Raw genomic sequence first — 26,481 nt, 5'->3', positions numbered from 1 at the left:
TCTTAATATCTGCCCTCCCTCTCTTATTTGATTATGGTTAAGAGAGTATCAATAGATATAATTTTAAAAAAAATGAATAAATGTGATAAATAGGTTTTATATTTAGGACTAAGATTGATTCAATAATTATGTCCTATATATATTAAGGACCGGAGGAGTAGTAAATATGAGGTTTATATATGAAGGCATAACAAGAGCATACATTTGGAGTAAAGGAGATGTACGTGTGGTTATATGGGAAAAATATACGATTCATACTAAATACATACAGGGAAGAGTTTGTGTAGCATATCTTGAAGAGAAAATAGAAGAAAATATTTTTAGGTGGTTCGGATATCACAAAGAAGGCATTTGGAGATGTAAGTAAAAATAGTAGATTAAGCAATATGGAGTCCTCAGAAAAGAAAAAGAGGAAACTCAGAAAGAACACTCAATGAAGTTATTAACGAGAACATTTTGGTTAACAGTGATTTATCTAAATATTTAGTTGTTGGTAGAATACAATCACACCGTATAATCCATAAAATCAATCCCACTTAATGAGATAAGGCAGCGGTTGCTGTCGTTGTAGAGGAGCTTCTATAAAATATATGATTGTTACGAAGAAACAAAAAGAGGCAAAACAAGATTTAATAAAACTTGCATAATGGAAGGGGACGACCCATCTGTGAATAATATGATATCCGAATAAATTGCGACATGAACAAGCCTTCAAGGAAATTCTTGTAATTTCAGACACCAATTGGTACATTTTGGTACATTAATTCAAAATATTATTTGAGGTTAATGTATAAATTTGTCTTGAAAATTTTGGTTCACATGTTACTCTGGAATTTTTTTTTTCCAACTTCAATGTCACTCTGAAAGTTTAAAAATATAGCAATGTTACCCTATCCCATTAAAAACTAACACTGACCACTAATTGGCATTGATCATTAACATTTTTAACGACAAAATGCTACATTACTCCAATTTAACACTCCCTGAACAACCATGAACCAAAAACGCGTCTAGGATAAATTCACACCTTAACCTAACTATTTAAGTTGTCCGTGAAATACTGATTCATATCTCTTAAAGTGTACTATGAATGAAATGTGGATCACATAGAAGTGATGACCTCCATCTCTTCTTCTATATCTCTTTTTCTCCACTGGCCTACAGTACACATAAGGGAATTCATATACCTAACATGACAAAAATATATAGTAATTATATTCAAATATGGAACATATTGGGACAGCCCACTTTCCTTCTTTTTCATCTATTCTTTATCATTTTTATGTATCTCTCTCTTTCAGTTTAGAAACACATCACATGCATCAAACATCAAAAGATCCATAACCATTGATACATAAATAACCAATAACAATAGCTGCATTGAATGGGAGAGACTCAATATCATATACTCCCTTAGAATTTAAATGTAAGAGCTAATACTGGAGATTTCTTTTATCCTAAATGTACTGCTTCAATCTACTTTAATTATCTCCCAAATTTATAACTTTTCCCCCCTAAATTCTCCCTATTGATTGCACATATTAAAGGGTTTTTTCATCAAATGAGTAAGGATATTTAGGGGAATCAAAACTTATTTTTTACAAATAACTAATTTTCTTAATTTCTATAAATTAGTTTCTAGCTTATACATTTAGGGCTGAATGGAATATTAATTAAAGTTTTAACTTTGAGTCTTGATAATTGGAAAAAGAAAAGGAAAAAAATATAAAGAAGCACATATTGGGAGAACTTTATATCCCACTTGGATCCAACGGGCTCTAATTTGATTTTGCCAACTGTATGAGATGATAAATGATAAATGTGTAACAGGTAATTAGCCAGATAATTGGTGGAACCATATTCTTAATCCGACATGCTCCATGGTACATAGGATAGGCTCCTGCTCGAGGGAAGTAATTTCAGAAAGTAGTTGTTTACAATAAAAAATCATAATTAAGCATGCTTCAATTAGTCCTATAATGCCCGTACTGTGAATTAGAATGACAATAGTGTCAGTCTAATAATTTAGCTTTCTAGCAATGGATGGGCCAAATTCTTACCACTTTGATGGCAGAAACTAGAAAATGGATTGATTGGATATGCGCAAAATAAGGAAAGAAATGAAATAAAGCAGGTTATGACCCACATGAATTCCAAACTCTATATATTCACCAAGCTTCTTTGTTCAAAGACACTAAAAAAATACCATCACAAAAATGAAAGGCTCATCAAATAAGCCCTATATAGCAATGATCTTCACACAGTTTGTGTATGCAGGCATGGCTTTGCTCTCTAAGGCTGCGATCTCCAAGGGAATGAACCCTTATGTGTTTGTCGTCTATAGGCAAGCCCTTGCTTCAGTTGCCTTATCACCATTTGCTTTCTTTGACAGGTTCTATACTAATTAGTTCTTTTCTCTCCATTTTCTCGCCATCATTACTTCATCCTTCATAATATATAGAGACTTACAAGGCTTCTCTCTCTTTCTTTTTTGGCCAATTTTCTCTTTGATTTTCCAGTAAGCAGGTTACTCCCTTGTCATCCACCTTGCTCTGCAAAATCTTCATCATTTCCCTATTTGGGTATGTATGGGATGAACTTTTAATTTGTGACCCCATCTCTTGTTTAATCTCTGTCACAACAAACTTAACTAACTATTTAGTCCTTTAACTTTGTACATTTAATGTATCAGTCCTTTAATATACAGATCTTCATTCTTTTGACATTTTTAGATAGCTTAAACGAGGCTTATATATGCAGGTTAACATTGAGTTCAAGCCTTTACTATGTTTCAATCAGCTATACTACTGCAACTTTTGCTGCAGCATCCACAAACACAATTCCTGCAATTACTTTCATCATGGCTGTTCTATTAAGGTGACCAAGTAAAACCAGACTTGCATAAAGAAATATGGTCGAAATTACTAAATTTCAAAGCTTTAACTTAATGAACACATCTCTCTCTCTCTCTCTCTCTCTCTATACATATATATATATATATATATTGTTTTCTGTCGTTTCAGAGTGGAAAGCATATCTGTAAAACACATGTATGGAGTGGCCAAGATTCTAGGTTCTGTTCTGAGCCTTTCCGGGGCAATTATATTTGCTCTAGTTAAAGGACCTCCTTTAGGATTCATGAAGTGGTATCCTCAAAATCAGGAGCATCACTCTTCTGTGTCACTAACAAAGGGTCATTCCAAACTTGATCTAATCAAAGGTCCTATCATGATGCTTTCTGCCAACACTGCATGGTCCTTGTGGCTTATATTGCAAGTAAGTACCTCAAAATTACTGTAATTTCTTCTTCATTTTAAGAGTTTTAACCTCTTTTGTTAATGATTTTTACCATTTCATGCACTTTGGTTCAGGGTTTCATTGTAAAGCGGTACACTGCCAAGTTTCGGCTCACCACTCTGCAATGTTTCTTTAGCTGCATGCAATCAGCTGTTTTAGCTGTTGTGATTGAAAGAGATCCTTCAGCATGGAAGCTTGGATGGGACATTAATCTTCTTTCTGTGGCTTACTGTGTAAGTTGTTCTTCTTATATATGTTTATAATGTTCAAATGTTCTTCACAACTCAACAACAGTCATAAAGCACATCTAAATATAGACACTTTGATATAAAGTAGACAGACAAAATCTCATCAGTTTAAAACACAAGTTTAGAAAACAGTGCTGGCTTGGTCTTTAGTTGGAAACAAAATTCTTCTGTGGTAATCTTTGTAGCACTCACTTTTAATATTTTCAGTATATTAGCTATTTAACATTTACGACATTCTTTTTTAAATTTTTTTCAGTACTCATGTTTAATATTTTTGAGTACTTATTTTTCCTATTTTCAACACTAACTTCTAATTTTTTAATATTGAAAACATTAAAAATAAATACGAAAAATATATTTAAAAAAAAGTACTAAAGATATTAAAAATAAATACGAAAAATATATTAAAAAAAAAGTGCTAAAGATATCAAAGATGAGAACTAGATGAAACATGATTTCTGGGGAAAAAAAAGTACTCAAAAAATTTAATTTCAACATTTGATTTTTAAAAAAAATCAGAATTATTCAAGATCCTTAATTATAATTAATATTCTTAGAGGGGCCTTAAATATCATTTCCCTAAGAAGATTTATCACTAGAGTAAAAGCACCACTAGTAACTTTGATATGTCACCTGGTGTCCAATATATCCATGCTCTCTCACCACTTGGTCGACAAAATTAAAAAACATTCACTACTAGAACAAAAGTAAGAACTATTAGCCAGGTTACAACAGTGACTTAATGTCAGCTTGTCCAATCCAATCCTTATCCCTAGCGGGGCTCATCCCTGGGTCAAAAGACTTGTTTTAGACTTTGACTGAGGGGTAGAAATTCTACCATCATCCATCGGCTTGGAAAAGCTGACTCAATATAATGAATACAATAAAATGGTACTTCCGATGTGGGACAGACACTCGCACTGTGTGCTAGCTTGTTGTTAGGATCATAACATGCTGGACAAGGACTACTGTAGCATGAGTATCTCCTATAATAAAACACAAAGTGATATCTCAAAAGAAGCGAAATGCATCAGGAAGTGGGATTTGTTTTTGGGGTCCAGAAATTTAGTTGAATCCCTCATGATTCTAGAGATAGATATATGAATGCCGATTTGATCATAACCCACTTCTTTCCTTTTTCAAAATCATGATCCGTGATGCAAACCGTTGACGTACGGTATGGCTTCTCTCTTAATGGACTGCGCTTCAACCATTTTGTGTTACTTTGAAAAAGCTTGCAAATCATAACAACTTTTATTAACTCCTTTCTGAACTGTAAAGTCAAGTCCCATTTTGTATACTACCTCCAGTCTTTAATATAAGATCTAGTTGACTAATTTAAATAGATTAAAGAAACTAGTTTAGTTAGTTATTTGTAATAAATAGGTGTTGTCTTTCTTAAAATATTCTTACTAATTAAGTATATTGGCTAAAATTATTATTATTGCAAGAACTATCTAGAAAAAAACAGATAAATATGAAATACAAAATAGACTAAAGTAAAAGTCAAACGAGCTCTTATATCAAGGACTAGAGGTAGTATAATGGGAATAGGAAAGGAAATCAAAATCGCAAAGTTCTCTTACATAAATATAGGTAATTCCTTCCTTTTTCATATTCCAAACACAAACTAGAGTGAAAATGAAAGCATGGAATTATAAGAACAGAAGATCATATATAATTCATAGGAGCATATACAATGCTAAGTTGCTAACTGTTTTCCCTTGTTCAATAGCATCATATATGAATATATCTATGCGTGCATGCGCATGCAAGGGGCACATTTTATGACTATGATAGTATCTTGCACTAGGGCAAACTGGTCTTTTTACATCATTTCCCTAATTAACTAGGATAGATACAGCTGGTTTAAAAAGTCTTGGGTGGTATAACTGATGTAGAAAACACTAATTATATATTGGCTTTTGCTAATCATAGTAAAAAGTAATTGCCAATAACAAAAAAAATCGTATTAACTTTTCATAACAATTGAACTGGGGATTTTTTGACCAAAAAAAAAAAAGAACCGGGGATTTTGTCTCCTCTGCAATTTTGCTCCTAGCTATGTGTTTGTGTATGAATTAACAGATTATGCATTGCAGGGTGTAATTGTGACAGGGATTTGTTATTGGCTTCAAGTATGCACTATAGAGACTAAAGGACCCGTTTTTACGGCAATGTTTACCCCTCTAGCTCTTATCATCACAGCAATACTCTCAGCTCTTTTGTGGAAGGAATCACTTTATTGGGGAAGGTACCTATTTCAATTTTGAAAGCATTACCTCCTATCTTTAATATAAGAGTTAGTTGACTAATTTGAGTAGATTAAAGAAGTTTGTTAAATTAGTTATTTGTAACAGATAAGTATTGTCTTTACTAGAATACTCTTATTAATTATGTATATTAGTTAGAACTACTATTTGATGGAATCTTTAATATATGCAACTATAACAATGACTATTTAAAAAAAAATAGATAAATATGATAAATAAAATAGATTAAGGTCTTACATTTAAGACCAAATTTAAAGCTAAACTAACTTTTATATTAAAAATTAGAAGTACTATATTATAAGTAACTGCGCTTAGAGGTTAGTTTCAATTAAAAAATTTTAATCGATAAGCCAATCATATCTTTGTAGTCTATGATGTGTTTTCTTTCCCCCCTCACGTTACTGTCTCTTGGCTTTGAACTGCGAAGCTTCTACTTGGTACTTTTAAAGCTAATTCTAAGCAACACAATTTTAAGCTTTGCTGAAATTAAAGAGGCTTGTCCCTTTTTTGTCAAAAATTTATGCGGACCTTTTTCAATGATAAAAAGTGCATTATATTGATGCAAAGATAATTTCTATTTTATTACAAAAATAAATTAGCATCCAACACTTTAATACTCCTCCGGTCCTAAATATATATAACACATTTTGTAATGTAAATTATATTACAAAATCAGTTTTATATTTAGACTGGAAGAGTATTATTTATAATGTATTCAAATCCTAACATTATTTTTCTAGTACATCCAGTATCCTAATAATCTTATTATGCTTCAACATGTTGGATCGACTATAAATAAAATTAGGGTGTTAGACTGGAGAGCTAGAATAATAGTTAATTATGTTTTTTGTGTTTTATAGAACTAACAATGGCACAATGCATTTGCTTGTGTTGTTTTGGGCCACATGTAGTGTTGGAGGAGCAATGTTGCTGGTGGTAGGACTGTACAGTGTATTGTGGGGAAAGAACAGAGAGTGTCCCAAACAAGAAAGCCAAGATGACAAGGAAAACACAAGTCATTCGAAATTTGACGATACCACATTGGAATGCATTATTCACCACTAATAATTCATTCCATTCAACCACTTCATATGTTTTATGGGCAGTTAGCACGCACTATTCACAACTTGTGTATATAGTTTGTTTTTTTTTTTGGTAGGTTTCATATTTGATATTAATAAATAATAAAGACTTGGCTTCTCTTTCTTATCCCCCACATATTAGTAAGTTGTATGTTTATTTGAAGCATGTCGTTATCTCATTATTTTTTGGGAGAATCCTAATTAAATCCTGCCAAAATATCAAATTTTTAATTCAAGCCGACATATTTAATAAATCCTAATTAGGTCAAAAGGTCTGATTACAGATTTCTAGATATTGTTAAAAGTATAATAAGAGGTGAAGCGAAGCGAGAGAAAATAAACAAAATAGATAAATTATGTAGGTTTCAAAGAGATGAGGCATGATATTATTATCTTAGTATATTTTTATGTTTTATTACTTAAATTAGAAGGTTTTAAATAGTATGCTTATATTTTGTCGAACTTATGTTTTCACTTTTTTGTGGACATTATTTTTATTTTGGAAAAATCATAGATAACTCTTCTGAATGAATAACTCCTTAAACAACTTTATAATGAATCACCTTAGTAATAAAAAATTTTAATAATTAAACACTATTACAAATAAGGTCATTTTCGACTATTTTGAAAAACAAAAGAATATGAGCCTTTAAACTCATGTGTTAAAAGGAAACAGACAAGTATAGGAGTCTATACTCGTCTGTTCATCATAACATACTAGTATGGGAGCCCATACTCGTTTGTTACAACATAACAGACCAGTATGAGGGGTCCATACTTGTCTTTATGATTAATAGACGAGTATATGAACTCCCTATACTCATTTGTTTTCTTAAAAACATATGAAAAGCATCTTTTTTTTAATTCTAATTTCGTCTTTGCCATGCACAGATTTGAACATACTCTAGAAATATGCCTTCTCCTTTCTTCTTCTTTGTTCTTCTTTCTTTTTCATGTGTGGTGAGCTCTTTCTTTCTCTTCTTTAGATTTCTACTTCTCCTTATCAGTGTTGGTGCTAACAACTAAGTTTGTCTTCTCCCTCCCTAATCAGTAGCTCACCGTCTTCTTCTTCTTCTTCTCTCTCTCTCTCTTCCCCATTCTTTTTCTCCCTCTCTTCCCCATTCTTCATCCATGTCATCTCATGACTAGGAGCAATGTTTTCTTCGACCTTAAGTTCACTCACAACACAAGGTAAGTGACATGGGTGTGTGTCTTTTATATTATGTGAGTTTTTGGATGTTAAACGGAATTAATGTAATTGTTTGTAGGTATGTATGTTTTCTATTTAAATTGATTGTTGGTAAGAATTGCACTCGGGAATTATTCAACATTGATTGGGTAACATTTTGATAATTAAAATGTTTGCTAAACTTGTTTAAATCTGAATGCACACAAGGTGTTTGTGAAAATGTCTAAGAGAGCAATTTGACTAGATGTAATAGTTAATTAAGTATTTTCAATGTTTAATCTTTACATTGAATTTTAGAAAGCTTTAGATGCTATTTAAACAAATATATGTATATAACTTTATTTTTATTACATTGTAGGTAGATAGTGTTGGGAAAAGTGTGCTTCAAATTATATTGGAAATTTGAGTTGAATATTGCAATCATCCTAATTAATATTACAAGTAAGCTTGAAGTTAATTTTTTGTTTGGATGCTTAGTTCATTTTGCTTAACTAAGTTAGGATGTCATTAGATTTTTTGGTTTTAAAACTTTCTTCTGTCATATGACTAACTTATTGTGTTTAGTTGTTTTTGCTTAACTAAATTCTTTGACCCTTAAAATTATGGATTGATTGGATTCTATTTATATGAAAAACATGTAATTTGGTTGTACTAAATTGCTGTTATTATTTGCTATAATCTATTTTAGTTCTGCTGTATGTATGCTTTTATAATCGCAAGTTAAATTAAAACTAGCAATATGAAAATTTTTACCTTTTTAAAAAAAAATACATATTCGTTTGTTCTGGCGAGAACAGATGAATATGCATGCCTATATTCATTTGTTTCATAACAGGCAAATATATGAATGCCAATATTTATTTATTTTAAAATAGACGAATATATAATTATTATCTACATCTCTCCCAAAACAGGAGAAAAAAGACCTTCAGAACATATGAAAATAACATATTTTGTAGTAGTGGACATGTCTTTTAATTAGGAATTTAAAAAATTCTTTTCTTTTTACCTTATAAATGGGATCAGAATGAAATAGATGATTTTGTTAGATTTAAGGTTTTGATAATGACAACGTAACCAGTTAAGTTTCTCTGCATTACTGTTAAGATTTGATAACCTGCTGCATATTTGTTTTTATTAATAACCTTAGGGATAAATGCATTTATCGATAACTTATTAGATAAATAGCCAAACTTCTTCAGATAATACTAATGTTAAGCAATTATCGATCACTTGATCGATAGACAAGGCTTACAATAAGCCATCAGGTAAAACAATAAGTTTCTCTCTATGTTGTTAAGTATTTATTGATAACCTTAGGGATAAATGAGGTTATCGATCATGTTTCAGATAATTGGTAAGTTTCATTCAAACCATATCCTGTTTAGAACATTTTATGAGCTATCAATCACCTTATCAATGCTCATACTTATCAATAACTTGTTCCAAAACTAAGAAAGTATGCATCACTAAACTTCTTTTAATATTCAATAAGTTATTCGATTAAGTTTTACTCTGTTTCTCTAAACCTTCAAGTTTTATTTAGACATTTATTGATAATTACAATTATCGATTATTTAATCGACAAATGCACTTATCGATCACATTATCAATTAAAGTCACGTTTTCCTAGCTTACTCTGACCAAGTGTTTCAGATGACTTTTCAGATAACCTTTTCGATCAAGTCACTTATTGATAACGATAAAACTACTTAAAATAGTTTTCTATAGTTACTTCAATTATCAATAAGCTTTTGGATAAAGTGAATTATTGATAACTTGTTCTAAAAAGCTTAGTTACGTTGCTCTAAAATATTCTTCACTCTATCTTTCAAAAAATATAATATTATTCTATCTTTAAGCTTTTCTCAACCTTCATTGATTATCTTATATGTTTTATAAAAAGGCAAGATGGCTCTTGATTCAAGAAAACAAAATCTTTCACTTAGCTTTTGAAGAATCATCATGATAAATCACTTTGGTCAACTTTTACTCTTTATTGATAATCTGTTCCATAATATCATTAATCTATAATGACTTCGATAAATGAGTTTGACTATCAAGTTCTCTCACTTCTAATTAATTGATAACTTTATCGATTAAACTACTTATTGATGAGATCTTTGATAAATTTGATTCTTTGATTCTCTGATCTTTGATTTATGATTTTCACTTCTTGTATTAAATCCAAGGATCATCATTTCTTTTGTTGATTCATATTCTCTTATGAAGAAAGCTTATTTTTCTACCGAGACATTTCTACAGGTTATGAGACTCAAGGTATGTTTGGATTGGCGTTGGGCAAAACTGACTTCTAGTCCAACTGACTTTTCTAACTAAAGTTAGAGTAAAAGTTAGTTATGGTATGTTTGGATAGGTGCTTTTAAAAAGTCAGTTGAAAAAGTTAAAAGTTGTTTGGATGAATATAAAAGTTAGTTCAGTTGTAAAATGACTGAAAAGGGCATATACTATATTGAATAGTAGTGTTTGATATTTTTAATATGATAATTGTTAAAAAAAATATCTAAAATTATTATGATAAAATAAAAATAATTTATTTGTGAGATTATAAAATAAAAATATATGTTACCAAGAAAAATTTAAAAACACATTATAGATAATTAATTAAATATATATAATGGACAAACATGAACATAAATTAAAATTCATTTCGTCTCTAATTAGAGTAAATAAAATTACATAAGTAATTAGATCGTACTTAATATACAAACATGAACATAAATCAAATGAAAATTCATTTGGTCTCTAATTAAAGTAAATAAAATGACATAACTAATTAGATCGTAAGCTTTGCACAATTTGGTCTCTAATTGAGTCACGGATACGATTTATTTGTGCAGTAGATGTTAAACTTGATGAGGATGCCTCACCAGCTGGATGATTATTGTCTTCATCTATTATACTTCCATGCTCAGCTTGTATAAAGCGATCATCAGTTGGAGAATTTTGCCTGATAAAATTATGGATAGCCATTATTGCACAAACTATGCGAACTTGTGCTTGAAACTTGAATTTGGGCATGTCTCTTCAGATTGCAAACCTATTCTTCCAAACTCCAAAAGTTCTTTCAATAGTGCATCTCAAACTTGAATGATAATAATTGAAGGCCTTATTCTCATTTCTAAATCTTGGCTAATGGTTAAAGTCTGGCAGGTGATAGCGCTCACGTTTGTACAGGCCAAGGTATCCCACTTGTGATGAATAGCCAGCATCAACCAAATAAAATTTGCCTAGAAAATCATCAACCAAATAATGCAATTGAAGCTTAATTTTAAAATAATTGATTTGAAATTTATAGAAATATACCTTCAGGTGGATGAGGAAAATTCATGGATGGAGTTAAAATAGCAGATTGAAAGACACGAGCATCATGTGCACTACCTTCCCAGCCTGCAACACGAACGTGAAGCACATATCCCAATCACATACGGCCATGACATTTTGACTTGGAAATCCCTTCCTCCTAATATATTTGTCTTGCCTAGCTTGACTAACTTGACATTTTATATGGGTGCCATCAATTGCGCCGATTGCATCCTTAAAAAATGGAAAGTATCGTGGATCATTTGCTATTTTTGGGTGGCAATAGGAGAATGCAGGATCAATAGGCCTGATATTTTCTCGAGATAAATTGAGACAAGCATCCAACACTCTATGAAAATGCCGACTGACAGTTTCTCCTGAACACTGAAACCTTTCTTGAATCATCCTATTACACTGACCATGCGCAATTGTATTCAAGAACATGGCAACAGATTCATGGACACCTATGTACTTAGAATTTTGCAACCCATGTTCAACCAATTTAGAACATAACCGATGGAATATCTCTGTTTCCATTCAAAACATTTCCTTAGACTGTCCTTCATGCCCATCCAAAAGTTCTTGAACCCATAAATAACCTGTTTGTTCGCTAGTTCTACATGGCTGTTTGCATAGAAAAGGTGTCACATATTGACCTATTAACCCACTTAATTGTGATAATTGTGTTGTGTGTTCATGTAAGGCGGGAAGTAATTAAGACCGTTCGTCATCCCAACCCGTGCCCCAACCATCCGTTGAATCAGACACGGATTATGTTACCTGTGAGTAGTTAAATACTAAATGTGAGTACTATTTTCACAAAAAAAGAAGAGAAAAGATAAGTGATAAATAGCCATTAAATTGTAACATAATAATTATACATAGTCATGAAACACAACATTAAACGTAGTCATGAAACACACAACATTAAACAAAGTCATGAAACACACATAATCATTAAACACATTGTCATGACACACAATAACCAAATATATTAAGATAGATAAACAGAAATCATAATAAGTCACTAGGCACAACTCAAGGATTCTTGGGTGTAGCATATGGCAGTGGGTTTGCAGCATTGTGCTTCAACCAAGCTACTAATACCTCCCGATTTTCTCTCAAACCAGCATATATGCCCCTGAATGTCTTGTTTGCCAGCAGATTACAATAGATGACACATAGATGAGTGTCACTGACAATTTCAGGCATACTCAGTAGATCAGTGGTAAGCTCAGTAGTGTTATCACTGTTGGAGATTTTGTTTATTGCCTCTGCTGTACTAATTGAAGCCTTCTCAATCGAACTCACTGAATCTTCTATTCGTCTTGTCGCCGGCATTTTTTGCTTCTTGTACTTGTCCAACCCTTCACCTCTCTTCCTCTTCCCTTGACTCCCTAAAGCACTAGGTATAGTAGGTGTAGTGTTCGATGTGTTTGCAGTTAAATTGATGCCATCCAAATAGTCCAAAACTCCTGCACGACGTCCAGTGTCGTCTTCACTATCCCCTGGACCTTCTTGCCTATCCCCTGAACCTTCTTGCCAATCCATTGTTGGTTGGTAGTCATTTGGCTGATCACCCCTCTGTGGCTCAGGCCCGATCTAAGATGGTGCCCACATATCATCTCCTGATGCCATAGTGTCCTTGAATATAGTTTCCAATTTAGTGTGAAACCTTAACCCATGGTGCCTAAACTTTTCATATGCTGGATTTTCCTGCAAAGTTAAAAGTAAACCAAAGTTAAATATATTCTAAAAGTATAATCTTGCTTCTAAATTAACACAAGCTAGTTCATACTTGTAATTTCCTCTCCCACTACTCATCAGATGCCACCACTATGTTCCTTTCAGGGTCCTACCCTATACCGGTCTCCTTAGCAATTAGTTTATCAAATGTCTTCCACTCTTTTCTCAAGTTATCTAACCTATTTTTTAGCTACTTTCTTTCATATCCTCTCCTTGTCTTTTCATTGAAAGTTTTGTGAATGTTATCCCAACCTTGTTTTGTAAATGAAGATCCTTGACACAGTTTGCTATAAATCTGGTCAACACATATTTCGAGAAAAAGACCTGTGGTGCTCACGTCCCAATGTGCTTTGCCTTTATCGTTACTCATAGTTCTTGTTGAAATTACATATATATCGAACCCACAATTAGTCAAGAATCGAACAGTATAATCAAGCAGTATAAACCCACAATATATGTAAATCAATTTATCACCAAAAGTGCCTTAATTCAAGCAAACTTGGGGTATGCTAACCTTAATACTAGAATTTTTAGCTTAAACAAGACCATAACAAATTCAACTCAACATGGGCGATGAATTGAAACGGAATAAATGTCACTAAAAATTGGCAGAGCTCTAAATTTATGTTTGGATCAAAATTTCAAACCCAATGCTCAATATAGCCGAAAAAACCATAAAAAAATTAAAATTGCTCATGACTGAGTACAGATAACAGAAAACACAGAATCACAAAACACAATAGATTTGCCAAACTTTCAATATAATCAAGCAGTATAATCAATCGTGTGAATGATTTCTTTTTCCAATATTCAGATTGTTCATACATGCTAAATATATCCACATATCCAAATATAAGCGTGTGAATCAAAAGCTTCAACCAAGCTGGATACATCCACATATCCTAGCTAAATATATCTACATATCCTTGATTACCATCTCTGTATTCCCCCCCAAAGTTCAGAACATCGCACACTCATTTTAATTCCTTCACTTTCTTCCCTAATTATTGTTTGAGAATTCTCAGATGCAATCGAGAGGAGAAGCAGTAGATCGAAATGAGTTCCAGATATATCAATGAGTGAAAGCAAGTATCTGAATTGCACGTAAAGATTAGAGATCAGAAATGGAGAAGTCATGCACTGTACTGGTTCACTTCGACAAGGGCACACCAGTACTTGCCAAACCATCATATGCTTCGGTCAAAATAGAACGTCCGCAGGAGAAGGAAAAAAACACAGAAGATGATTCTTTGCACACACAACAGCAGCTACAACCAGAGGAGAAAGGAAAAAAAAAACCCCACCTCCTTTAGCCATGGTCAGCACCGAGAAGGAGAACAGAGGATCTGAAGTCGAATAAGGAAAAGAAAAGAAAGGCAACCACGGTACCTTGAGTGGCGGAGGAAGATAGCCGTGATTCTTTGCACACACGTGCCGGTGATGGTAAGGAAGATGACACATATCTGTCACGACAGTGATAGAGGGAGAAAAGCCGCCAAGATCCACGGATGGAGATGCCGAAGAGAGCGACAGACGGAGATACAGGCAACAATGATGGATAGAGACACACGAGAGAGTGCCAAGAGTGACGGATAGAAGGCCAAATGCAGAGCAAGAGAAGCCTCCCTGTTGCTCGGTCGAGTGTTCTGAGGCTTCGGGGTTGGGTGAAAATGATAGGTGAGAGAAATAATACCCATTAATGTTCATTTAACGGTAAATTGCATTTTGAAACGGTGGAAAAGCTAGAGCAAGGAGCATCCGAAAATAAGCAACTTTTGCTTATAAGTCAATTCCAAAAGCAACACATCCAAACAATCATTTTTACTCAAATAAGCCAACAACCTCAGTTACACCCTTTCCCAAGTGCTTTTAGCTTTTGTAATGACAATCCAAACATAGCCTCAATGTTTATAATATAGACTCAAGCTACCAATGTTAGAAGTACATTTATTACAAACAACCATTGCAACTGTCAAGATATGCAAACAATATCTCAACAGTTACAAGCTCTTGTGTCTAATGGAAAGATGGAAGTCTCTAACTATAACAACTGCCAAGAGCATTGAATGAAGCAGTGAATGAGCTAAGCTACCAACTGTCAAATTAATTTTCCTCATTCAATTCTCTGTTTTTCAATTCTAAGCTTTAGTGCTTATCTTATATACTCTTAAGAGAGAGTCTTTAATCTTTTTACTCAATTCAACGAGTGACTAAAGAGTCTAGGACTTTTGAGGGGATTGTAATCTTGCAAGAAGTAAGGGAGCTCGATTACTGTACTGTGGCACCAAGAGTATAACCTAACCCATCACTCCGACCTCACCAACCATACTTTAATCATATATCTCCACCGTATACATACCACCAAAAACCACCTCCTTTTCGATATGAATACTACCACCAACCCTCATCCCAATCCAAGTATCATTCTCTTTCCTAATCTCATGAACATCAATTCAATGAACCTGACCCATTTCTTACTATTCCTAAGAAGGATCAGATACGATTTTTAAAAGAAGCTTATGACCGCTTAAATTCATACTATCATGGATTACTTGAAGAAGCACGGATATCTGGAATTTCAAAGGAATCAAAGGAAGAGTTAGGAGAATGTAAGAGTGCATTGGAGAAGATCTTGAGTGATATAGCTCAAATTGAATGCGAGACTGGGAAGGATGAACCAAAGTGCCCAAATTTACTCATACAAGAAGCTGACATGAAGCAAGAGCATCTATAAACTCATAAGGACTTGTGCCCTACATCAGGTAATATTGATCCTCTTCTCAAGGAGATTGATCCTTATACTATAACTACTATTCCTGTTGAAGCTATTGATGATATGAGTAATGATGAGGTGGATGAAGAAATTGTCTGTGAATCCCCTCATGTTTTTGAACATGCTAATACTCAACCTGTTGCTCTTAGTGGTAGTGATTTGGATGAAGATGTTGTTTTGTGTGATGATTTACATGCCAATCATGTTCCTCTTCACAGTGTTGGAAGCGCTGTTATTGATAAGTATGAGAATATTGAGATTGCTAAATCTTGTTTGAGTGCAATTATTGATGACAAATGTGAGAATGATCATTGCCTTGAGAACCAAATGCACGATAGTTCCTTTGAGTCAGTGGCGTTTAGTGTTGTTGAGAAAGACTCTGAAATTGTGAATGACAAAATTATGCATGTAGATGAGTCTTTTCAACAAGTTTTGTCTTGTGATTTGTCTCCTGATTTAGTTAGCTATGTCAATAGTAGTACTCTGCATGAATCTTCTTCTGCTTTCATGCTTTCACCTCCTACCTCTTATGAATGTGATAGTGATGTGCTATACTCTAGTAACTGTTAGTTGGATTCTTCAGTTTCCACGGCACATGAACCTAAGTGTTTTGAAACTTTAAATGATTGTTTGACTCCTACTGATGGGAGTATCATTGACTTTCTTGGATGCTGTAGCTACTTGAAGAGCCTATATCATAAAATGTCTTTACTTTATTTGAAATTTCTCGAAGTCTCTAGTGTTAGATTTGGTACTACTGCTGGCTTGTTTTCTGTGCAGGCACATAATTGGAAGGGATCTCCTCAACACCAAACTCCACCATATGCTCTTGGACCTCTTTCAATTGACCCTAAGCCACCACCAAGAAACTGCAATCATCAAGAGCAATCCTTTTTGCTAAATTTCATGTTTCTCATTATTGATGAGAATTTCTCTTTTAAGAGTCTAAGGCGCTTTAAGCACAAGGTTGTCTCTTTCCTCACTTATTTTCTCTTAACTTTGCATTGATTAACTGTGCTTAACTGAATTATTCGAGAGGATAAGTATGGGGGAGCTATTCTAGTATAAAAGTAACCTTGTTTTGGTTTACTCCCCTATTGATCCTCTTTTTCTCTTGTCATTACCTTACCCTTGGATTTTTCATTGAGGACAATGCAAAATTTAAGTGTGAGGGAGGGATTGTTGTCGAGTTGTTCAGCTGATTTTAAAACAAGAAACAAAAAAAAATTTGCCCTTGGATTTGCTCCCGTTTCCTAAGTATTGCTGCTATAATTGCTCTCTTCTCTGCCTTATTGGTTGATTTCTGAATTGCATCACATGATTTGAGAGTGATTCTTGCTTGAGAATTTTGCTGCTAGTTTCTATGTCCTCCTGTTTTCATTCGCCTTAGTGTTCTGCACTGCTGTATGGGCGAGTTGTTGTTTTCTCTATTGCTGAATTTTGACTTTTGTAATCCTTGGGCATCTCTTTTAAAATCCTTTTGCACAATGCTTGTGAATATTGCACGGCTAAGTTTGATTGCATTTGAATTGAGTGATTTCTGTTCTTAGTTGATTAGCATAGTAGAATGCCTTTAGTGCAGTGTTTATTAACCTTGTTTCATAGCTTGATCCTTAAGGAGGAAACATCTTGGAGAAAGCCTTGATTGAAGGATTGTTGAGCCATCTATTTTCTCATCTTGTGTGATTTTCATCTAGTTTTGGTTAACCTCTAGAACTTGTCTAGATTCTTTTTCAAAACTGCATTAATACCTAGGTTTGTGAAGATGATAGGGGCATTCATTTCTAAACCTTTACCCAAACACAAACCACTTCCTTTAACCTTTGTTCACCCCTTTGAGCCTTCACTTTCATTCCATTCATTTTTTTTAAGCAAGTGTTTTGCATGAGTTACATTTGGATTTTTTTTTAAAAAGTACATCATTAAAGTCTATATCTTTGCCTTTTTGGGTTTGGATGCCAAAAGAAAAAAAAAGAAAAAAGAAATAGAAATAGAAAAAGGCAAGAAAGAGAAGAAAATGTTTAGAAAAAGCCAAATAAAGAAAGTTATAAAAAAAAAAAGTTACAACAAAAGAATAAATTTGAAATAAGGCATTCAATGGTGGTTTGAAGAGCAAGGATTTTTGTCTCAAAAGGTTAAAATTTGCACATTGGTGTTGTTTCATGATTGTACTTTAGCTCACTTTGAGTTGATACTTTATTACTCATGCATTTCACTTGTTAATCCATTGCATTCATTTGGCCTTGTTTTTCGACATTACAACCCTTCAAGTCCCCTTGATCATGAACCTAAGGTATGCTAGTGGTGGAGATATTAGAATCTCTACAAGCTTATGGTAGGTGCTAATCTAGGTGGATTGAGTGAAATTTTTCCTGTTAGAGAGATGAGTGAAACACTTGTACCCTATGTGAGCTCTATTATGTTTCTCTCCCTTTATCATGCTATGTTTCAAGTATTAATTTCTTTGCACTGAAGTATTCTATGATTGTTGATTAATTAGGAATAAAGATTACTTGAGTTAATTGCACATTCATGCTTAGTTAATTTTATGGTTGCATGCATTGAGTCTCTCTATTGAATTCTTCTTTAATGAAGTTTTGCCCAGGAGTGCAAAAGGCTAAGTGTGGGGGAGTTGACAAACTCAATTATTTTTATATAGTTTGGTATCTTTTATATGAGTTTTGTCAGCTTAATTGGTCCCTTTTTGCCTTAATTGATTTAATTTATTTTATTTTGAATTATTATTTTATAGGGGCAAAATTGTCATATTTTGGTTTAATTGTGAGTAATTGTTTTTTGAGGACAATTAATGCTACATTATTTTTGAATTTTGTTTGCAGGTTTTTAGAAGATTTAAAAATTAAAATTAAAATTAAAAAAAATGAAAAAAAATAAAAGAAAAATAAATTAAAAAATAAAATATAATAAAAGGGGGAGCAAAACACAATGTTTTGCCCCCCAACCTAATATACTATAATCCATCATCTTCAATTGAGGGACTAGAGACACAGAGACGCAAGCGAGCTGTGGGCGGTGGAAAAAAGAAAAAAGAAACGGAGAGAGAGAGGTCCTTCCATCGGTCCAGTCCATCATCACCGGTGCCTTCACCTTCTTCTTCTCCTGGGTGCAGCAAAACCAGAGGGAGGTGGAGACCCACAAGCAGAAAGAAGGACCAGCGAGCTGACGGCACAAATAAGAAAAACAGAGATTCAGTGTTCTTGATGGCAAACCGAGGCTAGAGTCTATAATTCTCTAATTCAACAACAATGGCAGGAGCTCAGATCATCAAAAGGGAGTTTTAGTTGCTTTAATTTCTTACTCAATAATTGTTTAATAATTCCTAGGTCTTAGGATATTTTTTCTGATTGTTGGGATAATTGTATTGCTTAATCTGATTATATTTAGAGATTATTGTGACTGAATTATTGTTTAGCATTTGACATTGGGCTGTTTATAACTTTAATTTCAATTATAATGTTGTGGTTATGACATTTGTATTGATTTTGGAGTTAATATATTGTGATTTTCTAAGGTGGCTTAGAATTTTGGATCATATTGTCTTTTGCTAACTTTAATTCTGTTGTTTTGGATTTAAGAGTTCTAATTAAGTATTGGTTTTTAGCATCCTTAATCCCATTTTATTATTCTGGTTGCAGTTAGTAAGTTGGGATTTTAGGAAAATATTTGTGGCAATTCGAGGTGGCTCGGTTGTTGGATTAAAAGCTTAATTATAATTCTTAATTCATTGTTTTTAACTCCCACATCTTTTAGAATGATGATTGCCTGCGTTGTTGAATTGGAGGATTGATTATTATCATTGTTATTTGTGTGTTTCATTTTCATTTCTTTAATCTTCATTCATTTTAATCATTTTTATAAAAATAACCAAAAAAAAAGTATTTTAATTTCAATTTAATTCAAGGCATTTAGTTAGCAATTTTTCAAAAATCAAAAATTCTTTTTATAGTTTAGGTTACTTGCATTTATTTACTAGGATTTAATTTCGTTTTTGGCTCCTCAAAGTGAATGCGACCCGAATTGTGCACTATATTGCATTAATTCGGTTAATTTTTGGAGTAACCCCAAAGCGAAAAATTAAGGGCAAGTTAACTTCAGGCTGGTTCAAAAAGATGGCTCACAAATCAAATCACTATCTCAAACCAATTTGAAACTTTATCGGTTATTATTCAGTAGTAACATTCTATAATTTTTTTAAACCTCAAAAAATTCATTTCTCTTCATGATAATTCACCTTTTAATATGGAAATATGATCTAAAAATTTTCAGAATTTTTTTCCACTTCTAGGTATTAATTTTGAATTTTCTCTGATTAGACCTTTATCGGTAAATCTGAAAGAATATAAATTCCTTAAAATTAATTCCTAAACTTTCAAGGCCTAGAAACAATTTTATAAATTCAAATAAATATTTATATGAATTATACATCTTTCTCTCACATTTATTGAGGCTTCCAACTACTTAAAATAATTATTTTCCTTCAATTTCCCAATAATTTCTCGAAAAACCTTTATTTACGGGAACTTCCGTAATAATTTGTGTTCACCGAAATTTCAGGCCTCAACCAAGTTTCTAAAACTTTCAATTTATACTTTTCCTATTTTTTAGGAATTTTCTAGAATTTTTCTCAAATTTTCCTGTTTTGCCCTTCTTATACCGATGATTAACAACATACCAGTCCGGACCTTATCGGGATTTCACATCAAAAGTTGTTTTGTCTCCCTATCTAGTTCCTATATTGACCCTCATCCTAATTTTTAATCTCTTATAGCCAAGTAAAAATTTTTGGGATGTGAGAAAGAACCCATTGAATCTTGGGGTATAGTGAAAAACTCAGAGGTATTCTGAGAACTAGACGTAGGTCAAGTGGTTAAAATTGAGCCAATATAAATTCCTGCATATTCCTCTTCTATTCTTCTTTAGTGAAATCCTTCTAAACTTATTCCCTTTTTTTATTCATTTATTTATTTTTAAAAGTCAATTTTTTTCTTATCACCCAATTCACCTCTTCTTGAGTGAAACGGCCATTAGTGTATTTGTGCTTTAGGTGGTGCCATTCCTACTATAGGCTATAATGATTCAATGAAGACACATTCAAAACTTAACTAATGCTCTGCTTGGATTGAGTGAAAATGGGAGAGGAAGGAAAAGTGGAGTGGAAAATGGGAGAGGAATGAACTTTTCCCCTGCTTGGATAAGAAAGAAAATAGGAGAGGAAAGAAAAGTGGGGGGAAAAATGTGGTGGGCCCCATGCCCTATTTTCCTCTCAAAATTTCTCTCCACAAGTGGAGAGATTTTCACGGTTTCAGAACATTCCCCCACTGCCCTCTCCCGCCAAGCTTGCATCGGTCCTCATTCTTTCCCGCGCCGAACGCTCTCATCGTCGCTGGTCCAGTGGTCACAGTTCGTCCAAGCGGCTGCATCTTCTTCAGGTATCATCGTCATCTCCTCCATTTTATTTTTCTGGTCTTGTTCTCCTTGTCCTGCTGCTGAGCCCTAATCTCATACTCTCTTGATTTTTCTAATGAGTGGTAACTTGCTTATTTTTCATCTCTTTGCAACACTTCTCACGCACAAATCACAGCATTCATTTAAAACTCATTTGAGCTTTGATTCTGGCAAAAATGCGAATCTTCCTCTGTTTTTTTGTCCTCCTTTTGCGGCTTTCATAAGCATAGTTGAGCGACTTTCATAGATGCTTCACTGTTCAGGATAAACCAGAGATTAGTTTCTGCTCAGGATCGAAGGGCCAATTTATTGAGATGTTACTTTATATGGGTTAGAAATGGCTTTATCCATAGATTTCAACTCATCCCTCTATGACGATTCCGCTATTGTGAAACTCGACCTTGTCCTTTTCAAATCATACGCTGATGTCCATTTCATGACGGCTTCTTGCCGAGGCTTTGTGTTTCTTAAGCCTATAAATGAGCGCAAAGTTTTTCTCTTGAATCCCTCGACAAGGATCTGCAAACAAATTTCACTACCTACTTCAGAACGCAATACCAGAATAATGGCTTTTGTTATGATGAGTTGGCCGATAACTATGTAATAATGCTTTTGACGATCACATTATCCATTACTTTAGTTCTATGCTTCTGTGCCTCTCTGGGATACCAAGACAACAAGAGCAAAAAGGGGGGGGTGCGGGGTAATGGTGGGTCTCACGTATCAGTTGTGGCCCACAAATCCCTCTCTTTCTCTCTCCACCTGGATGGTCCAGGGCTGGATAGAATATTCTCCATGCCTCTAGTGCAACTTTGTCAAAGGAATGGAGGCTGGAGGAACATAAACCAGAACACTTGTATAAGAGGAAGTTTGGAAAACAACCAAGGGTAGAAGAAGGGGAATCCGCTCATCCCAGAGCCTATCCTGGAGCTCCAGAAAATGGGGAACAACTCTAGTGTGCAGCTAGCTACCAATCTTTTGAGTCTGAATCCTTGTAGAGGGGGTAGGACTACTTTTGGGGGAGTATAATGCGTGCAATGGGAGGGTAATGCCCTTAGGACTGATTTTGGGAATAGACTTGTGAGGAGAGACCTGGCCTCTCGAATGCCATGGGAGAGCCGCTGGGTTAAGCTGTGTTCATTGGATTTCCAGTGTTCTTTTGTTATTAGTTGCTGCTGTGATTTATTCTGTTATTAGAGGGAAATAGGGCTTTGGCTTGAATCAGGGAAGCTTATTGTATCTTTGATTCAATTCTGGAATATTAATATCAGAGCCTCAGGATTTTCCTCATTTATTGCTGTTCTGTTTCATTGTTGTTGGTTTGGTTTCTGGTTTAATGAGCATTTAAGCAGGGTCAAACAATTTATGTTTTCTTAGGAGACATTTAATCTTCCATTTTATAGTTTCTTCCTTTCTGCTTGGTAAAATTTGTTAATACTATATGAAAACGAGATATAAAGGATATCCTCCCGTGAATATTTTCTGATTTCTTATGGAGGAATGAATCCCCACGGACTTAAATTCCAAGGCTGCAGTATTTTCCATAAATTGAGCTTTTGAGCTGAAGTAGTCTTTGATATTGTGCTAAAGCCCCTTTAATCCTTGCCAATCCCTATTTCCTTGATTAAAATCCAGTTTTGATTCAACATTTGATGGCCTTCTGCTATATTTATTATTATTATTATTATAGTGAGAATTTTGATTGAATATAATTCCCTTTTTGGGGCTTATTGTGTTGACATACTAGAAAAGTTTATTGAATCATCATTGTTCCTCGATATAGCTACGAAATTGCACTGACAAGAAAACAAAACACATGCATGGTTGTCAAAACGTTGGTCACCATATGATGGGCATTATGCTAATAGTATATATTACTATGATTGCACTTGGTGGATTATGCTAATGGTATATATTACTATTATTCATTGCAACATATGTACGTGGTTGTGTGGTTTTGAATTGTTCTATAGATGAGCAACCATAATAAAGAAGGAATGATCAAGGATCTTGAGGAAGAAATGTTGGATTTTGAATCTGAAGTTAAAAGGTTCACAAATTTTGAAGTGGCAACTAAAGGTCCTGACTTCAAGTTCAATTTCAACTTCAACTACAACCACGTGCTACAAGATTGGGAATGGTGTAGGCGAATGTGTATTGTACAACTTGTTTGTTATATTGTACATACACTATACTTGTTGGAAGAGATATCAACACTAGTTGATAGGCCTATTAGTTATAGTAATGTTGAAAGAGAAAGCATGAGGAGAGCATTCATGAAACAATTAGAAGAACAGAAAAATGTCGTGATGTTATTCGCATGGGACCACAAGCATTTATGCAGTTATGTGCTAAACTTCGAAATACTGGTAGAGTTAAAGATTCTAAAAATGTTACTGTGGAGGAGCAGGTGGCAAAATTTCTTCACACATTAGCACACAATGTAAGAAGTAGAACGATGGCTTTTTATTTTAATCGGTCTAGAGAAACTATTAGTCGTCATTTTCATAATGTATTACAAGCTATTGTTTCTCTTGAGGCCGAATTTCTTGTGCAACCTTCTGGCTCAGAGGTTTCTCCAGAAATCCTTAATAATGAACGATTCTACCCATATTTTAAGGTATGTTTTTATATCTGTGGATACTTTTGTAATTACACAATATATATGTTATGTGTAACCAAAATTTGTAATAGGATTGCATTGGAGCAATAGATGGAACTCATGTTCGGGCAAAAGTACCTAAAAAAGAAGCTGCCCGTTTTCGAGGACGTAAAGATTATCCGACTCAAAATGTTTTTGCTGCATGTTCATTTGACATGAAATTCACATATGTGTTAGCTGGATGGGAAGGAACTGCCTCAGATTCAAGAATTCTTAAAAATGCTTTATCAAGAGAAGATAAAATTATAATTCCCCAAGGTTAGTATGAAACTATAAATAATTATTTCATTTTTTATGAATGTTTATTTGTGCTTATAGACTACTTTATATTGTTTAGGAAAATTTTATCTTGGGGATGCTGGCTTCCCACTCAAGCGTGGTGTTATAACACCTTACAGAGGAGTCCGTTATCACTTGAAGGAATATTCAACAAGAGCACCACAAAATGCAACAGAAATTTTCAACCATCGACATGCTTCCTTGCGAAATGTGATAGAAAGAACATTTGGTGTTTTGAAAAAAAGATTTCCCATAATGGCAGTGGCACAGAGCCACATTTTTCAATTGAGACAATGGTTGATATTGTGATAGCTTGTTGCATATTACACAATTTTTTAATGGGTGTGGACCCTGATGAGGCCCTAATATCAGAGGTTGATCGTGAACTGTCACGCAATCCCAATATGGATGATCAATTTGCAGCTAATCAAGAGGAGGACTATAGACAAGGATCAATTTTAAGAGATAACATAGCAGCTCATATGTGGCATGATTATTCAGCCCATATTTCACATTGATTATGATTTGAACTGTTTAATTAAGTTGTATGGTTGTGAAATTGTTATTGGTTTGTATTGTTTGAAAGTATTTGTTTTCTTGTATTAGTTTATATACTATTTCTAATTAAAAGTATGTGTTTCTTTGTATTGGTTTACATACTATTTTTAATTGAAAGTATATGTTTCTTGGTTTTAGTTTGCATACACTATTTATTTAAGTTGTATGGCTATAATTTTGTCAATAAATTTTTGTGTAGATTGAACAATGACACAAAAGAAGAAGGAATCAATGAAGGACAATTTGCGCTGGACTCCTGAGATGGACGAATGTTTTATTGATGCCTTGTTGGAAGAGACGATGAAAGGGAATCGTCCAGATGGAACATTTTCAACATATGCATATGATAATATGGTGCAAACTCTTACAAACAACTTTGGTACTCACATTACAAAGCAACATTTGAAAAATAGGAAGAAGACTTTATCGCAACGATTTGCAGAGCTTTATGACTTATTTCATGGATTGAGTGGGTTTTCATGGAGTCCTATCACAAAATTGTTTGAAGCTGATAATCAAGTTTGGCATGATTTGATTGAGGTGAGTAATTTGTAGAATTTTAAGACCATGTATGATAGGTTGATTTACATAGTTTATTTATGTTTGCAGAGAAAGCCAAATGCAAGAAAGTGGAAGAATGCACCTGTGCTACATTATGATAAGTTATATGAATTGTTCAGTGCGGACAGGGCAACAGGAAAATACTCCAAAAGTGGTAAGGAAAGGGTTGCACAATGGAACTCTAATGTTGGGGGAACTAATGTTGAAAGTGAATGTAATTTTCAATATGAGTCACCAAATTCACAAGCTAACTTAGATGATAGCCCATCAAATGGGACATCTGTGGGAACTGCATCAGTTAGGGGGCAAAAGCGTAAGGCTTCAATGATTGAATCCATTGAAGAAAGGTGTGAAAAAATGACTGCAGGAATAAAAGAATTGGTTGATGTCATGCGTGATGGCAATGTAGTTGCTGAGAGACAGGCTCAACTTGCAGAGAAGCAGGCTCAACTTGCTGAGAAGCATGCGCAAGTTGCTGAGTGGCAAGCTCAAATTGCTGAGAAACAAGCTCAAATTGCTGAAAAGGGTCTTTCAATACTTGAAAAGAGTAGGCCTCGTCATTATAGCGAGGGGGAAGTATGGACTGCAATTGAGGAAATTGGAATACCTGAAGAGCAGAAACTAGAATGTTACTTCTTCTTGTGTAATGAAGAAAGGCACAAGCTAAATTGTTTTGGAGTTCCACCTCATTTACGGTTGCAGACATTGCTCAGGTTGATGACTGATGCTAGGAATCATTGAAGAAAGCATGAATATGGTGTTTGACTTTTTTTGTTCATAGATCTTTTGTGATATGGTGACATGTTGGCCTCTTTTGTTTAGAAAATATATATCTTTTGTCATGATGTTTCTAATGTATAGTGACATATTGGCCATTTTTTGTTTAGGCAACATAGACCTTTTATCATGATGCTCATGATGTAAATGGCATGTCTACCTTTTTATTTATAATATTCCATGATCATGATGTAAGACATTTTATTCTATAAATATCAAGATTAATTTTAGTCATATTATTAGTGA

At 33.8% G+C, this 26,481-nt stretch overlaps 4 protein-coding genes across 4 annotated transcripts; 3 read left to right on the top strand and 1 right to left on the bottom strand.

Annotated features, from left to right (window-relative positions):
• The first annotated feature begins 2,236 nt into the window (after positions 1-2,236).
• LOC114716383 (WAT1-related protein At1g43650) lies at positions 2,237-7,009 on the top strand. The gene is made up of 7 exons (XM_028901388.1): positions 2,237-2,392; positions 2,520-2,582; positions 2,761-2,877; positions 3,024-3,276; positions 3,372-3,530; positions 5,648-5,799; positions 6,730-7,009. Exons 1-7 carry the CDS (start codon positions 2,250-2,252, stop codon positions 6,881-6,883), a joined length of 1,041 nt encoding a protein of 346 aa, XP_028757221.1. The 5' UTR covers positions 2,237-2,249; the 3' UTR covers positions 6,884-7,009.
• A 5,442-nt stretch (positions 7,010-12,451) lies between these two features.
• LOC114716392 (uncharacterized) lies at positions 12,452-12,964 on the bottom strand. The gene has a single exon (XM_028901394.1). It carries the CDS (start codon positions 12,962-12,964, stop codon positions 12,452-12,454), a length of 513 nt encoding a protein of 170 aa, XP_028757227.1.
• Positions 12,965-21,186: 8,222 nt separating this feature from the next.
• Positions 21,187-24,648, top strand: LOC114716391 (uncharacterized). The gene is made up of 6 exons (XM_028901393.1): positions 21,187-21,382; positions 21,752-21,888; positions 23,372-23,566; positions 23,653-24,018; positions 24,093-24,318; positions 24,398-24,648. Exons 1-6 carry the CDS (start codon positions 21,187-21,189, stop codon positions 24,646-24,648), a joined length of 1,371 nt encoding a protein of 456 aa, XP_028757226.1.
• A 456-nt stretch (positions 24,649-25,104) lies between these two features.
• LOC114716406 (uncharacterized) lies at positions 25,105-26,199 on the top strand. Its single transcript, XM_028901415.1, has 2 exons — positions 25,105-25,437; positions 25,507-26,199. The coding sequence occupies exons 1-2, from the start codon at positions 25,105-25,107 to the stop codon at positions 26,197-26,199; spliced, it is 1,026 nt and encodes a 341-aa protein (XP_028757248.1).
• The last annotated feature ends 282 nt before the right edge of the window (positions 26,200-26,481 follow it).

The sequence above is a fragment of the Neltuma alba genome, unplaced genomic scaffold (genome assembly GCF_004799145.2).
Source record: "Neltuma alba isolate B1F8T4 unplaced genomic scaffold, ASM479914v2 tig00011654_pilon, whole genome shotgun sequence".
NCBI lineage: Eukaryota > Viridiplantae > Streptophyta > Magnoliopsida > Fabales > Fabaceae > Neltuma > Neltuma alba.
The sequence above is the reverse complement of the archived record's forward strand: the minus strand, read 5'-3'. Positions and strand labels throughout refer to the sequence as shown.